This window comes from Epinephelus lanceolatus, chromosome 4, assembly GCF_041903045.1.
Source record: "Epinephelus lanceolatus isolate andai-2023 chromosome 4, ASM4190304v1, whole genome shotgun sequence".
NCBI lineage: Eukaryota > Metazoa > Chordata > Actinopteri > Perciformes > Serranidae > Epinephelus > Epinephelus lanceolatus.
In genome coordinates, this window is record NC_135737.1 from 1,209,530 (window position 1) to 1,227,413 (window position 17,884).

The window sequence follows — 17,884 nt, forward strand, 5'->3', positions numbered from 1 at the left end:
CAGACTGGTTCCGTTTGAGGGCAGGAGGTCATGAATTTTGCCTCTTATAGTTAGAATTTTGTCATGAAAAAAGCTCATGAAATCATTACTGCTAAGGGCTAAATGAATACAAGGCTCAATAGAGCTGTGACTCTCAGTCAGCCTGGCTACAGTGCTTCCATTAATGCTGAGTAATAGTTTGCTCTGGCATTGTGGAGGCCCCCCCTTATATGACTTTGTTCCCAGACTGAGATTCTTCCAGTTTGGTTAATTGCCAATTCCTTTCAAATTTCCACGATATTTGTTCTAATTTTCGGGTTTGAGAGTTGTACCAAGGATCAAACTCTCTTTGCTTTGTTAACTTCTTTTTAAGAGGTGCTACAGAGTCCAGTGTTGTTCACAGCGAGCCTGCAGCGCTATCGACAAGATGATCAATTCTGGAGAGTTTAAAGTCGGTACGGGAAACCTCTGTTACAGAAGGACAAGGTATTAAACTCAACGTCGATGGAATCTTTGCCTTAAATTTTGCGACAGCACTATCTGATAAACATCTAATATAGTAACTGTTGCTGAGTGGCGTGTAATTGAGTAAAAAGAAATCAAGTTATTAAATAATAATCTGATAGAGAGGGATTCTGTGGAAAGACTATTAGGTTATCAATTTCAATTCCATACGTCAGAACTAGATCAAGGGTATGGTTAAAACAGTGAGTGGGTTTATGTACACCTTGAAGCCAATGGAGTCTAATAATGAGATAAACGCAGTAGCGAGTCATTATCAACGTCAACATGAATGTTATCAATGTCACCTACAATAATAACTTTATCTGATTTAACAACTAAACTGGATAAAAACTCTGAGAATTCAGATACAAATTCAGAATATGGGCCAGGAGCATGGTACACTACAACAAATAAATAATAACAATAAAAAAGTTTATGTATAATGCACGTTACATTTTCAAGGAATCTCAAATAAAACAAATGCCATAAAACAAATGATAAAAACAACAGTGTAGTACAATCAACTACAATTAAAACAGAAAAAGGCACTCAAAAGTGAAACAAAAGAAAAGAACACATGATCAAAGCATTACATGGGACATACAGTACAGGCCAAAAGTTTGGACACACCTTCTCATTCAATGCGTTTTCTTTATTTTCATGACTATTTACATTGTAGATTCTCACTGAAGGCATCAAAACTATGAATGAACACATGTGGAGTTATGTACTTAACAAAAAAAGGTGAAATAACTGAAAACATGTTTTATATTCTAGTTTCTTCAAAATAGCCACCCTTTGCTCTGATTACTGCTTTGCACACTCTTGGCATTCTCTCCATGAGCTTCAAGAGGTAGTCACCTGAAATGGTTTTCCAACAGTCTTGAAGGAGTTCCCAGAGGTGTTTAGCACTTGTTGGCCCCTTTGCCTTCACTCTGCGGTCCAGCTCACCCCAAACCATCTCGATTGGGCTCAGGTCCGGTGACTGTGGAGGCCAGGTCATCTGCCGCAGCACTCCATCACTCTCCTTCTTGGTCAAATAGCCCTTACACAGCCTGGAGGTGTGTTTGGGGTCATTGTCCTGTTGAAAAATAAATGATGGTCCAACTAAACGCAAACCGGATGGGATGGCATGTTGCTGCAGGATGCTGTGGTAGTCATGCTGGTTCAGTGTGCCTTCAGTTTTGAATAAATCCCCAACAGTGTCACCAGCAAAACACCCCCACACCATCACACCTCCTCCTCCATGCTTCACAGTGGGAACCAGGCATGTGGAATCCATCCGTTCACCTTTTCTGCGTCTCACAAAGACACGGCAGTTGGAACCAAAGATCTCAAATTTGGACTCATCAGACCAAAGCACAGATTTCCACTGGTCTAATGTCCATTCCTTGTGTTTCTTGGCCCAAACAAATCTCTTCTGCTTGTTGCCTCTCCTTAGCAGTGGTTTCCTAGCAGCTATTTGACCATGAAGGCCTGATTCGCACAGTCTCCTCTTAACAGTTGTTCTAGAGATGGGTCTGCTGCTAGAACTCTGTGTGGCATTCATCTGGTCTCTGATCTGAGCTGCTGTTAACTTGCGATTTCTGAGGCTGGTGACTCGGATGAACTTATCCTCAGAAGCAGAGGTGACTCTTGGTCTTCCTTTCCTGGGTCGGTCCTCATGTGTGCCAGTTTCGTTGTAGCGCTTGATGGTTTTTGCGACTCCACTTGGGGACACATTTAAAGTTTTTGCAATTTTCAGGACTGACTGACCTTCATTTCTCAAAGTAATGATGGCTACTCGTTTTTCTTTAGTTAGCTGATTGGTTCTTGCCATAATATGAATTTTAACAGTTGTCCAATAGGGCTGTCGGCTGTGTATTAACCTGACTTCTGCACAACACAACTGATGGTCCCAACCCCATTGATAAAGCAAGAAATTCCACTAATTAACCCTGATAAGGCACACCTGTGAAGTGGAAACCATTTCAGGTGACTACCTCTTGAAGCTCATGGAGAGAATGCCAAGAGTGTGCAAAGCAGTAATCAGAGCAAAGGGTGGCTATTTTGAAGAAACTAGAATATAAAACATGTTTTCAGTTATTTCACCTTTTTTTGTTAAGTACATAACTCCACATGTGTTCATTCATAGTTTTGATGCCTTCAGTGAGAATCTACAATGTAAATAGTCATGAAAATAAAGAAAACGCATTGAATGAGAAGGTGTGTCCAAACTTTTGGCCTGTACTGTATAAGGATGAAAGTGACATGAAAAAAGTGGTCAACAGAAAGCTTTTTTTGAAAAGGTGAGTTTTTAAACCTTTCTTAAAAGTATCCACAGACTGTGGTGCCCTGAGGTGGTCAGGGAGGTAGTTCCACAGCCTGGCAGCCATCAAGCAGAAGGCCCACATGCCCATGGTTTTCAAGTTAAACCTGGGGGGTTTGAGGAAGTGTGCAGTGGAGGAGCAGAGGGTGCATGTATTTGTCTGAGGGGTAAGGAGTTCCTTGAGGTAGGGGGGGCATTTCTGTATATGCACTGGTGGGTGAGGAGGGAAACCTTGAACTCGACTCTGAGTGAGATGGGGAGCTAGTGAAGTGACTTAAGGATGGGGGTGATGTGGTCATGTTTGCGCACCCTCATCAGGATCCTAGCAGCACTGTTCTGGATGTACTGGAGCCGCTGAAGGCTGTAGCTAGGAATTTTAATTTTTTAATTTAATTTTATATACTTTATTAATCCCAGAGGGGAAATTCAATTTTTCACTCTGTTTGTCAATTACACTGTAAATCCCAATTCGCTCACTCAACTTAAAAATTTATTGGAAACAGCTTGCACTCAAAACTTTTAGTTTAGTACAGTGCAGTAACATGAAAGTTTTGAGTACACCAGACACAAAGTAACTGTGTCACATGACCCTTGTCTGACTGGACATTTATGTCAGTTCAACAGAACTTTTTTAATCACACAACAAAATAATTTGTGTTTTGTGAGCATTTATTTTTATGTCATATTAACAGGAAATATATGTTATATGACATAATTTTTTTAATGTTTATTGAGCATAAACAAAATAGTGTGTCATAACTTACTCATTTTATGTATAAACAACAGTTATATATTGTAATTTTAAAGTCAAATTAACAAAATTTTCATTATTCAACTAAATCCCAATTAGCTCACTCTACTCAAATATTTATTGGAAACAGCTTGCACACTAAACTTTTCAGTACAGTAACATGAAAGTTATGAGTACACCTAACTCAAAATAAATGTGTCACATGACCCTGTCTGATCAGAGATTTCTGTCAGTTTAACATAACATTTTCAATCAATTGATGAAATAATTTGTGTTTTAAGAACTTAGAAGTTTATGTCATATTAAGTTGAAATATCTAGTATACATAACACAAAGTTATTGAGTTGTTAAATGTAAATATCAGTGGTTTTTCAACACAAACACAATGATGTGACTAAACTAAATTATTTTGTGTACAGTTAACTAATACGTATTACAGTCTTATAGTCAACTTAACATGAAGTTATTCATTTTCCAACCAGTATTTTTTTTGTGCAATTTACAAAAATCTTTTAAAATACAGTGACACATTTGTAATTGTTCATTTGAACTATATATTCTCTGCTGTTTAAACCTATTAATTTTCTTTTACAAAATGTCTGTCATTGTGTGCATTAAGCATAAAATATTTAGGTTTTAAAACGTTATTAAACCAGTGTTCCATACATACAAAAAATGTGTCAAAATATCTACATTTGTCATACTAAATTTACTATAAAAATTAAGTTTAAAAAGAATTTATGTTAACACTAGTTGAAATTCACTTATCTAAAAACAACTCAAAATAAATTTTGGAAACGCCTTACACTCAAAAATAAATATATCTAACGTAAAAATGTTGGGTAGTATTAACACATTTCTCTACTAGGAATAATCAATTATGCCGTGTCTCAGAACATTTTACTGTTCATACAAACTCCCATGGTGTCTCAACATTCTCACTGCTCATACAAAATACAAGGTTATGTAAGAAAAACTCTGAACATAATGGTTTAAAGTTTATCTTTTTTTATTTTGCAAGGACCACAATCAGGGTCAACAGCTCAACATCTTCATGAAACAACTGCAACAATTTTAACATGTCTGCAAGTACTTGTCTTCTATTTACCATGGTGATCAATCCTGACCTAAATTGACACATTCTTTGCTAACTATGCAACTGATTTTGCTTTGGGTAGCTTGTAGTTTTTGATTTGTGTACAGAATAAGAAAATATGATAGAACGTGTTAATCAGGGAGCCTGTATTTTGGAATTTTGGACAGAACCAGACCTGCGGTTTCCTCCTGCTTCCATTCTTTATGCTAAACTGAACTAATCCCCTCCTGGCTCCAGCTCTGTACTTGAAAGCAAATAAGTGTATTTCCCCAAATAACTATTCCTTTAACTGATCATGAAAGCTGACAGGGTGCCATGCCATTTTAGATACAGTATCAATCAGGGCTAGAACAGCTCAACATCTCCATAACAACAAAACAATTTCAACATTGTCTGTACTTGTTTGTACACTACTGTAGCTTATTTTTTAAGGACAGCGTCTTGGGTTTCAGTTTGTCTCCACCCACATTCAGAAGGACTTTCTGAATGAACTCAAACGTATACGTCATGCCTTTTGGGTACTCAGCCTGGAGGACATACAGCAAGCCATACAAGTACAGGAGTGCATCAGGCCAGCACTCAGTCCCCTGCAAGACAACCTGATCCTGGAGGAAGACCTTGACTTCACGGGGATGGTATGGCACCATGTTTACATCCTCACTGTCAGCAATGATGGACACAATGGCAGCAGATCTCTTAATGGTAGGATCACCCTCCTGGAAAATATGCCAAAAAATGTACAATTACAACTTTGATTAAATACTCAGTCTGTTCCGGACACATCATTTGTTTTCTTTTTTGTGTATTTTATTATCTCACAAGTCTATCACAGAATAAAAAATCTTAACACACAGCCTCAGTACTAGAAATAGTTACAATATTTGTCACGTTGCCAATAAGTGTGCCCAACTGAACATCTATATGTTATCTACATCATATTTTTGAGGGTTAGGTGGGAGCCAATCAGAGCACCCAGAGGAAACCAACTTGAAGATGGGGGGAACATCATGCAAACTCTTCATGGAAAGGACCAGTAGTAATTGGCCAGGATTTAAACTATTACAATCTAATTTAGATGACACTGCAGTACATATTATACTGATCAACTTTAATGGTTAGAACAGTTCTTTTAGTAATAATGAAGCATACTCTAATATTTGAACTGTCACGAGAAGACGCAGTTCATACTTTTATGTTAACTTTGAGATGTTAATGCATGTTAGTTTTGCATAAAGAAGAGAAACACTCAAAGCCCAGTAGAAATCCTGATTAAGTATTACTTGCTGTTTGGAGAATTAGACAGGGGTAAAATTAAAAATGCAGAAAATAGCGCCACTTTTTTAGTATTTATTTGCATGCAAAATGCAGAATAATAATGCTAAAATTAACAAAAAGCTTACATCTCATAAGATATTGACAAGTATGCCATCATGCCATCTATATAGTAGATTGAAAGTAAACATTGGCAAGCCACTTATGTGGCTTAAAAAATAACTATTTACAAATTAAAATTGCTATCCAATCACGTTGTACAATGCCTACAACATTGTCGCACCTTGCACATATTTCACAGGTACATGAAGCAAAAACCATCTGGCTGTGGGGCACCTCTCCATAAAGAATATATGTAATCTTTTCTTCCACTGTCCAATCCTTTCAAATACAATTCTTGTTAACTTATGTGCCCTACAAGTGAGGAAAAAGTTATTTCTATGTCTCCTTGGGAAGCACACTGCAACAATATGAACATACTACAGCTCCTCAGTACAGAAAAGTACAGAAAAACAAGCTGCATTATGCAAATTATATATTTTAATCTATCTAAAGCCTGTGCAAGACAAAACATCAATAGTAGTTTATTTATTATCTATTATTATTACAGTCTCCCACTGTATTTTGGGAGATGGTAATCAATGTTCAGGCACAGCAAGCAGAAAAAAAGATCAAATTTGATCATGTTTATATTACAATGCTAACTTCGGGGCTAACCGTTAGCCTAGCTCCTCCCTCACTTAACCCAGCAGCTGGGAAGCAAGACACGGAAACTTTCCTGGGTCCTGAGGAGCTGCAGCATTTACTCAGAGACAAACAGAAACCTAACCCCCCCCCCCCCCCCAAAGTTTCTCCTCAGGATCTACACGAATCTCGTAGGTGACCTATTTTGAAATAAAAACGGAGTTTGCATGCCTGCACGGTATATCACAGTGTTTTGTGTGGGTTTTTTTGCATGACTGGGCCTTTATATAGGTTTATAGTGGTTTATTCTACTGTCAGGAGTACATAGAATATAAAAACATTTTAATGTCATCATGTATACTGAAGGCTTTCATTACTATAGGGTTTGCTTGGCACCACCACATGATACAATATATGAAGGAATCCTGCAACAGTTGCAGGATGTAAACAGCACTGGTCTCTCTTGACCGTCGGTAGGAGGACCATGTCCACATAGGTTGTTATTAATGTCACTCCACCACTTGCTTTTTCTGTCATATGAAGTGCCCCGAGCAAATGCCTCTGTCCTGGTCCCTCTGCTGCTGAGGTGATTCACAGCCTGCAGGTAACATTACTGCTGGCAGAGGGAGGAGGGGGTGGTTTTTCTCAGCTAGCAGCGAAGTTTACAAGAATCTGCCAAATTTTAAGATATGTGGCAAACTAAGCTAAACAGTTAAACTACATAAAGACAGCTTTAGTTTAAGCTTGTTTTTTAACAATTCTCTATATTCACACTCTGTGCTTGTGTAAAACAGCGGGGGTGAATGAGGGATTAGGGTGGGCATGAGTATTTGAGTACTCAATTTGGACGTCAGGATTCATTCAACAGTTCAACGGTTCAAGTACTCTGTACACTGACCCTGTTTTATATTAAAAGTTTACATTTTTTGGACTGGACTGCTAGCAAAAATGATAGATCTGGAGGCTGACTGGATGCAGCGGGGAGTGGCTGGCAGCCCCCGCACAAAACAGACCAACTGTGTCAGATTCTGAAATAAGTCGTGACGGTTGGAATTTGAGAGCGGAAACCGAGCGTAGCGGCAGTGGGCTGCAGGAGGAAGAACGGCGGCACACTGAAGCCGAGCAGGCGGGTATGAACGGCGGGGAGAGCAGTGCGTTATCTGCGGGTAGTCCAGTTCATGGCTGGCTGTCCGCCTCGGACCAGCTCCACTGCCCGTCACTTGAAGCTAACTCCGCCGGACCCACCACATCCACCTCGGCACCTGGTTGTTCAATAAATTAATTTCAAAATTGCACTTGTTTTACATTGTTGGCCAATTTAACTAAATGTGAAAGCATTAGATAATACTGGATATTTTTACAGGCCTACAACCTACAAAATTAACTGTTTAGCGTTAGCCAAATTTTGGTTCCGCTTGTGTGTTTTCAGTTAGACACGGACCCCTACCCGCATTTTCACGTGGGTGTTAATTTCGGACCATAGTTTTAAATTAGATTTTTTTTTCCTCCGAGCACTCTATAATAATTTAATGTGACCATACATCCGGCTTTGCTTTGACATACACGCCAAACTCTGTTTAGAATGCTTGAAATTTTAAAAGTTTCCTTGCTGAATATCGGAGATGAACGCTGGTTTTTATTGACTTTACGTCTTTTTACTCTTGAACTTGCTGGGCCTGATTCTGGCAGTTTAAGCCGCTGACTATCACTCAGGACTCAGGTGCACTGTGTAGCACGTTCATGCACCGTTCTGCTGTGTGTGTTTCAGTTCAGTGAGTGGCACGACGTCGGATCTTCGGTCAAGCACTTCACAATTTGGTGAACGAATCTTTTAAACAAATCTTTTTAATGAATGGATACTAGTGATTCAGGACACTGAAAAGAAATGCTTTGCACATCACTAGGCCTACTTTGGACACTGGACAGAGTGGCTGCCTGTGACGATGGCGAGACTGTGTCTGTGTAGCGCTGCAGAGCTGCAGCAGTTTGTGTAGCTCTGTGTGTAACTGGCCTACACCATTCGAACAATGTGGACACAGCTACCCAATGAGGATTTTCCTTCATCTCAAGTACAGATATTGACAAATTTTACTCAGATTACACTCGTGCTCGTAAAAAGTACATTTTCCGTACTGGATACTCGTTTTCATCTGAATACTCGTACATTCCTAGTTAATACTATATTCAATAAATCACAAGAAAGGTTGAATGATGCCGACTGACTTTCTCTGTCTGGAATGAATGAATGACACAACACACAACGCTGACTGACAGCGATTCCTTGTTTAGGGTGAGCTGAGATGTGTTGCAGTACTTCTTGGTGTATTAAAGGGGTAAACAACATCCTTTCTTAGAGAATTTATTCATCAGACAGATTAATAGGACTTAAATTAGGTTTTGATAAATTACATTTTCAATTTTCAATTAAATGCCCAGCCTACTATTGCTTGCCCATGTAAAATGTATGTCAGCCTACCTTGCAGGTGTAGAACAGCTCTGAGTCGTCTTCTTGCAGCAGCACTGGTAGACACCGGAGAACTGCAATCCGGTCCACATTGATGTCTTGTGTTTGCTGTAGTGAAACGTAAGGAAAAAGAGAACAAAATGCAAATGCTTAAATACCAACCATATATATTTACACTGTTGTGGACGTTACTGTGCTGATTTGTTTTTCTATTTACTAGGGATGTCCCAAATAAACGTTTTTGGCCTGGATCGATATCTGAGTTCTTTGCCAATGCCAAGTCTGATCCACTATAATTATATTTATCTAAATGTTGATTAAATATATATCTGACACACTGAAATAATGCAGCTGTAGCCAACTAAATTTGACACACCTTATTTTACACATTTGTCTAGAACCAAAACTATAAAGTTCATAAGCTTAAATCATTTATAGGATATGAATTAATGTTTAACTGGGGAAATGTGACTCCTGAAATTGACGTTAAGCGATCAGCTCGAGAGAAGACCCATCAATGTGCTGGAGTTGTGGGAACTACGAAAACACACGACCGTACAGGTGTTACAGAGTGGAGCTTCTTCTCTCACAAATGATCTTTGACTGTGTGCAAACAAACTGACCACAGAAAAGTTTGCTTTTGGCATGTTGTTTAGTAACTCACTGATATGACATGCCATTGGCAACATTTGCCATTTTAAGCGGAGGAAGCGGCTGTCTGCGCTGGCTAAAAATGAGAAGCTATTATTTGAGTGCTCGGTATACTGCTCTTTGCTAAAAAAGAAGAGAGATAACAGATTTGTTAATGATTAGTTACAATCCATGTTTTGCCAACCCGGGTGTCATAGTAATTTTTCACATTCACACAATCTAATTTTCACTCAAATATACAAGCAAAATCCTCACAAGCTGCTGTAAAGGACAGCAGCATTGTAACACTAGCAAGCTAAGGTGGACAAAACAAAGTAGAGCACAGTAAAGAAAAGATCATACTGATCCATTAAAATAGGTTCCGATCGGCTCCTGTACTGATCCTTCGGATCTGCTCAGGACATTCCTATAATTTACCTGAGAGTATGCCTTTAAGATGGAAGAGATCTTCTGGGCACATCGACCAGATTTTCCCTGCATCTCTCTGGCTATAGCCAGCAAACGATCTGTGTGTTGATCCAATGCAGCATACAGTTCAACTCTCAGCTGCTGGTTGGTGATGCGTTGGTATTCTGCGCGAACCTGATAAAAACAAAGTGACCTCAATCACTCCCCCTTAACATCAAAAACATACCAATAATATCTCAGTCTATGTATCTCAGATGATTGCTAGCTACAACACACAATGTGACAAATATTTGAGAAAACACAGTGTGACAAGTACAAAAATTAACAAATCAAATGAACTACATTCCATAGCTCTAAATACATACACTTTAAGTACCTGGTGTTCCAGGAAAAGAGCTGGCCATCTTTCCTGAACATGCTCCACAGAGGGACTTGAATTTACAATCTCCAGCCTTCTTGCAGCAAAGGTCTTGTTCATGTTGGTGTCTATCACTGAGAAATCTATGCTGTCTTTATCCCTTTTCTCCATTTCCATCAACATGTTGACTCTGAGCACTTCCAAAGTGTCCAGCGTTTCCCCCTGAGGAAGCTGCGGCAGATAATTGACTTCTGCACGTCGTGGCCGCTTAATGGAGGCATGTGGAGAAGCTGCATCAGGATTGGCTCTGCTCCTCCTGCCACTGTTCACTTTGACCTCTGGGCATCCAGATTTGCACAGCTTGCGTCGGTAATTGTTCATTTTGTTTGTAAGGCTGTCCTTCCAGCCTTCCCAGCCATTTTTGGACCCTGTCTCCTCTAAACATGGATGTTTACGCACCAAGGCCTCAGCAGCCTGAAAGATTTCTCTGCCACTTGGGTAGGCTTTGTATTGGTACATTGCACAGCCCATTCCATCAAGGATCTTGCTCTTTTGTTCCTTTGTTAAAGTCAGGCGCCTTCCATGCTGTTGTTTTGCATCATTTGCTTCTCTTAATAGAAACTCAATGTCGTGTGAGAACGTGGGAACAGGAAATACTTTTGGCCATGCAGAGCTTCTTTGGGGTGTTTGGCAGCTTGAACTTTCCCCACTATCGCTAGTCCAGCTTGATGTTGAGCTAATATCGTGCTCTATTATCTTGACCAATTTGACTGTACCCATGTTTGGAATTTCCTCAATCATGTTTAAATTTACCAGCTGGTTATTAAACTCAGGATCTTCGAATTGGATCAGGAAATTGAATGGGATCTCCAGTTTCTGACGAAGCAAACAGGTCAGCTGAGCGACAGAATCAGGGCGACATTGAAGTGTCACCCTCTCAATGCCACCCTCTGGTAGGATGACACGTAGACGAAATGTCTCGGGTTCTGTCATGGTCCTACAAATGGTGGGAGGATAATATGGTTATCTTCAGTCCAGCCAAAAAGTAATAAAACAGTTACAATCCATTTTCTTTGCTTGAGTTGCACTTACATTTATATTCAAACTTAACCTTAATAATGTTATTTTCTAATCTCACCCATACAGGGGTCTGTTGTGACTTGAAAAAACAGTCTCCATTCCATCATTTTTCATTTTGTTTTTGTCTGCATTACTTTGATCACTTTTTAACAATAATCTATAGGAAGCTCTTATATACAATATTCTGTTTAATGTTTGTTTATCACATTCTTCAACCTAATTTTAACGGCTAAATGGCATTTTGTGATTCAATGTTCACCAAGTGCAACTTGCATTTAGCTCAGAAGAATGAAGTGCTTGTTCGTAATAAGGAGTTGTCCACTTTTCGTGTAGGCGGTTAAAGGGTTAACATGATGGAGTTCTGATGGCCTCTTCACATCATGTGATTCTTGTGCAGTCACCTCATAGGCACGAAGGTGTTCTCTGAACCAGGACTGGTAATTCTGGCAATCAAATAATACTTGGTCGTTGACAAGTATTATATCCACAATCTGTTTGAACTGGGGTAACCCCCCTCTCACTCCAGTGCACACAAACATGCCACTGACATAGTAAATGCTGTCTATGGCAATTTTTGAAGTGCGATACACTGTGGGGCTGTTTGTTATCTGATGTATAACACTCTGGGCTTCTGGTGTAAGTGTGTTTACAAATGCATTTTTCACAGCAAAGGTCTCCACTGAGGGCTTGAAGAAATTGGGCAATGACAGATGATAGGCCATCTGTTGCTGATGCTTGTAAGCAAGTGTTTTAGGGATGTTTTTGAAGTTCTGAGCATCATATACTATTTTCTTAAACACTTTGTGTTTTCCCTCAAATCTAATCGTCCAAAAATGCACAAGAGGGCCAAAACGGCGAATCATCTGTGGATAGTGCTCAATGTAATGGTGTTTTGGTCGCAATTTGACATTTGGAAACACCTCCTGGAATAACTGGCGATGGTCAGAAATTTTCATAGACAAGTACTGTATCACATCCTCTGTGAAAACTGGGGACAAAACTAATTCCACCAAGTCTTTCAAATGCATCAAGACCTCCCACGCTTTGTCTTCTACAGGGACCACAGTGCCAATAATGGTCGGAAGAAGCCTTATCAGTGTCAAATTTTCATGACCATTGCCTCCAATGGTCTGCCTTCTGAAAAAGGTTTTGGGAATAGGCTGAGGACGATCAACTTTGTCAGCATTCTCAAAAGGAAACTGCAAGATAGCTTGATTCAACTGTTCCAGGGAGAAATACTTTTTTCTTATTAGCTCTTGTAAACACAGAGCTAACTCCACTGGTACAACACCTTCTAAGAAGTCATGGAGGATGTCTGGAGGAAATCCGCTTGTGGTATGAAAGTACTCCAGATGCTGTGCGAAACAACAAGCCGCCTTTACACCATAATCCTCCACAACATTGCCAGTTTCAATGTCAGTGCACAACTGGTCATGACTTTCCTTTGTCCTCAACTCAAATGTTGTTGCCTCACGTCTTTGAATTTCATCCTTGGATGCATAACAAAATCTGCAAGGGTATGGTCCACTGAAGTTTTCTTTGAACCCTGCAAGTCCATGTGCAGCTAAATTGTCTGCCACAACACACAACAACGTCCCGTGAACATTTTCGCCGACACTCTCCACAAAGACACCATCACTTTCTAGGACTCTCAAATCATTCAGAAGTGGCTCAAAAACCTTTTCGTAGCCACAACTCTTCAGGTCATTTGAATTGCAGAGTAAACCCAGCTGTGTAGTGTGCAGAGCTGCGCGATGTTTGTATGGAATATTTGCGAGAGTCCAATAAACACAGCACATTTTGTGTATCTTTCTTGATGTGCCCAGTGGGTTGGCCACCTCAAAATCATCAATGTAGAGTTGAATGGCAAGTTTTAAATCCTCTGATGACAGCAGCATATTGCCTTTACAGAACAGCCCGTCACGATAGGTCTCATACTTGCCATCTTTTTGGACAGACAACTGCAATATCTGCTCTAAGACATCCCTTTTTTTGAGAAGCTCTTGCAACATGGAGAGGATGGGGACATACATAGTTGAATATTTTGCACCGACAACGCAATACTCAATTGGTTTCACCACAGGGAAATGTTGCTCATAGTATGATTTTCTTCTTTTTGATGTTGACAAAGGCCCGTCTCTAGAAGTGCAGCTTCTAAGCACATCACTGGTGACAATTGCATTAACAATTTCAGTCACAACCTCGCTGCTGACGTCACAATTGTGTTTTTGTAGGATTTGAGTCACAGTGTCTTCAAGTACTGGACTGGAGAGTGACCGCAACTGATCCAAGCCTTGTAACATTTCTTGAGTAGCACTCTCTGAGACATGAAGGATAGTTTGTGTTTTCAGGAGGAGAGAAGCCAAGTTGTGTTCAAGCTGCTGTTTCAGAGAATCTAAGTTTTCACTTTCTTCATTTGGTTCATCGTTGCTGCCACAAACTAGGTCATTCTGAAGTGGACTGACATCATCATGGGACTGTGTTGGTCTTACAACAGTGTCCCTGAAATCATTTATCCCACATGATTTATGGTTTCTTGACTTATGAGAATCAAATGTTGAGCAGACATTTGTCTGGAATGAACAGTCTTTAAATGGGCACTGAACCATTTCATTTTTCCTTAAATGCAGTCTTAAATGCGATATAATGTCTGGCCCATAAGGTTGTGTAAAAGCACAATTTGGACAGTGGAAGGCCAGATGTGGGTCATTTGCTGGCTTTGGTTGTGGCTCTGTGTGTATTCTGGTAAGATGAATTTTCAGTGCATTTTGAGAGGCGAAGGTGCACACACAGCCATCATATACACATGGCAAGGGGCTGATTCTGCTGTGTTGACTATGTACAAGATGATAATGATGGAGAAGACTGTTTTTTGATTGACAGTGGAAATCGCAGAGCTTACAATTCCATGTCATTTTGAAACTTTGCCATAATCTGCAAAAATACAGATGGAAAAAAATGATTATGTTCAGTTACATTATTATGTTGTCTGTGGTCTGCATCTTTAGATGTATCGTTCAAGAATCAAGAGATGTTATTGGTTCACTTCACCTTTTGTTGCCGTAGGTCTCTCTTGAAGCCGTGAAGGACTGTAGCTTTCCTAAAGAGGACAGGGAAAACAGGTTCGGTTTCCTGAGGAAAGAAAAGAAAAAAACGAGTTGTTGACTCGATGATACGTTACTTTATCACTGCGGTAAGAAAAAATTCATTCTGTCACAGCCCTAGCTGAGTGGAAAGCATGAATAGCCCCTAAAGTTATGTAGTAGGCCTATGGCTCTTATCAAATTACCACTGACATATTTTTAACAAACACTGATGATGATCAAGTACTGCTGCGGTGGGGGTGTTACCGGTGACATATGTGTGCCTAATGCCACATCCATGACACATCAGAATTATGAGATATCGACTTGTAAATAGCATTCATATCAACAACAGTCACTCGAGCAGAACGAGGGTAAACAAGCCCTTGTTCAGAGAGAGAGATAGAAAGAGAACACGAGTGAGTGAAGGGTTCCCACACCTTCTTAAACACCAAATTCAAGGACTTTTTAAGGACTTTCCAGGCACAATTCCCTCTTCTGTGGTCTGTGTAGCACAGTGGTCTCCAATCCTGCATGTTTTAGGTATCTCCCCACTCTAACACGCCTGACAAGGCCCTTGACAAGCTTCAGCTGCTTGATAAAGAGTTAATAATTAGAATCAGGTGTGTTAGAGAGGGGAGATAAACGACATTGTCATTTTAAGACCATTTTATGCCACTGATATAATGACACGAATTAAAAGGTAATTGCTCTTTGAAAGGGTGTACTTGCATTATTATGCTATATTAAGTGTATTCAGACATTCATTCATTCCTTAACAGGCAACATACTGCCAATCCAGTTTCTTGTGAATTGTTTTAGTTTAAAGTAAGTAAATAATGTGGTTCATGTTGCTTGGTTTGAATTAGTTTATAGAAGAAATTTCAAAACATACTATTTACATTATTTACAGTAAATAAGTGAGAAATGTTTTAACCTGCTAATGGTAATTATGTAATATTACTATGGACAGAAAATGTAGTGTAAAAATAAATAAAATCCTATTGTCTGTCCTGTTTATTGCTTGGGCACTGTTATTTACGTGACAACACCTGAACATAACACACACAGACACACATTGGCTGTTTGTTTCTACCGCTCCCCTCGCTGTCTCGGACCTCCAGCCGCCCGCCTCCGCCTTGATTAAACGCTGAAAATAAAATAAAAGAGGGAGACAGGTTTTTCATATTTTATCTTATTTTGTTTTATCTCTCCCTCTCCTCTAGCTAGAAGCGTCGGACCTCCCGCCTCCCGCTCCCGTCTCAAACACAGAGGTCTCCCTCTCTGCTGAGCACCCACGGCGCACGCCCGGCCTGTTAAATAGCCTGTAACCGTAACCATTGTGTGACAAAAAGTGCTTTGGTCATTAAATAATGTCGGTTCGGGTTCGGACAGAAATATGCTGCCCGTGCCGCACTCTAACACAAACACACACACACACACACACACACACACACACACACGGAAAACCGGACATTATCATCAGTTTATAAAAAAAACCCGGACGGGACGTGAAAAGTGGACATGTCCGGGCAAAAGAGGACGTTTGGTCAGCCTACACAACACTCATTAGCCTCGAGTAACACGTTATCACTTCAACTGGTTCGCTGTCGCTTTGTGTGTGTGTGTCGGACGGTGAAACTCCAACACAGAGAGCAGACGAGAGGACAGAGGCAGCGCGACCACAAATGACAGCAAAACGTGTCTCAGCTAGTTTAGCTAACGTTAGCAGCTTCAGTTCGTTAACTTATAGTGGACAAGCTCTGCTGCATGCATGCCAAGGCAGCTGTGTGGCGCCGCGTCCATGTCTCATGTATTTCGTGTTCATCATGATTTTGATTCACAAAGCACATTCTAACCTACTAACTATTCTCTGTACATCTGTGCGCCTTACACATGCAACAACACTTGCAACACTTGCTAGCATTCGTCAAGTTGGCACAGCGTCAAAGGGGCTAACGTTAGTTTGAGGTCAAGAAAGTAAGTTTAGCCGTACACTGTAATCAATTTAAAACATAATTGTTGTAACCTTACCGTTTACCATGATGTGAGAGCCTCTCCGCCTCTGGCAGAATCCACAATGATCGCGCCGAAATGTCAACGTCGGTTAACGATCGTGTCCTGCTGGCTCTGATAGGCTGGCAGCGGCAGGATCAGACCTTTCGTCATCAGCCTCCTCGGTTACCTATTGGTGCTTGGCTGAAACTTGAACTTTGGAAGAATGCGCGGCTTTCCTTAGAAAAATAACCTATTTTACGGTGACCAGACGTCCCCGGTTTCCGGGGACAGCCCCCGATATGGGTGACCTGTCCCTGGTAGAAGCTGTCCCCGAAAATGTCCCCGATTTTGACACTGAATGTGTTGAAAATACGCGCAGACTCAAACGGCAGTTATTACGGCAGTCAGTAAACGCATCGCCAGAGAAGACGTCGTATGATGTACATACGTTATCAGGAAGCACGACCAGACGCAGCAGCATCAACAACAATCTAGAGGCAGCAAAAAGGAGAGAAGAGGAGACCAGCGGCCGCGTTAAATGGTATGCTGTGTATGAACTTATTTATTTTGTGTGAGCTGGCAGTAGACTTGACTGTGTGTGTATGTGAAGTGAGGTAAAGTAATTATGATTGTAACATGCAGTGCGTAATATGCAGGAGAAGAGATAGAAGGATAAACTGGAACTGAATGTAGCCTGTCCCCCTGATGAGTGACTTTTGTGAGTGCACTTTATAAATGTAGGCTATTCTTTGATTTTAATAAAGTAGCATTTTGTTGTTGTTTAGCCTTGCTGATGCTGTTGCATGGGGGATACAGTTATTTTTATTGTATGAAAAAAATCATGTCTGCAGTAGAAAGTTGCACTTTGGAAATTTGGTTTGGTACATAGTGATACATGGTCTGAAAGGTTTAGGAACCTCTGATGTAGCACATTTCAAACAGAGGTAATTACATAGAGCAGATAAAAAAGAGCACAATGACTAAATTATATAAGTATATTACCAAAACTGATGTTATTTCTTTAAGAAACTATTCATCTACTATTGGCTCTGTTCTTGCAGTTTTTCTCATGTTCTCCTCTGCTCTTATTCTACCCAGGCTCCTGAGGCGGAGGCTACGGAGGTGGATGAATGAGGAGATCACGGTGATGTCACCCATTTTTTTGATTGCCACCTTTTGTGTCATAAATATCAGTTCAGTATTCAGGTATGAGTAGGAACCTTTGACCAAAAAATCCATCCTCAAGCT

The 17,884-nt window shown here is 40.3% G+C and overlaps 2 protein-coding genes across 5 annotated transcripts in view; both read right to left on the reverse strand.

Annotated features, from left to right (window-relative positions):
* nlk2 (nemo-like kinase, type 2) overlaps nt 1-17,884 on the reverse strand; it is a 205,841-nt gene that overhangs the window by 95,743 nt on the left and 92,214 nt on the right. The gene's annotated exons all lie outside the window — the stretch shown is intronic.
* LOC117270404 (uncharacterized) lies at nt 4,351-13,939 on the reverse strand. Its single transcript, XM_033648001.2, has 4 exons — nt 10,494-13,939; nt 10,127-10,291; nt 9,071-9,166; nt 4,351-5,354 (listed from the first exon to the last, which is right to left on the reverse strand). Exons 1-4 carry the CDS (start codon nt 11,466-11,468, stop codon nt 5,049-5,051), a joined length of 1,542 nt encoding a protein of 513 aa, XP_033503892.2. The 5' UTR covers nt 11,469-13,939; the 3' UTR covers nt 4,351-5,048.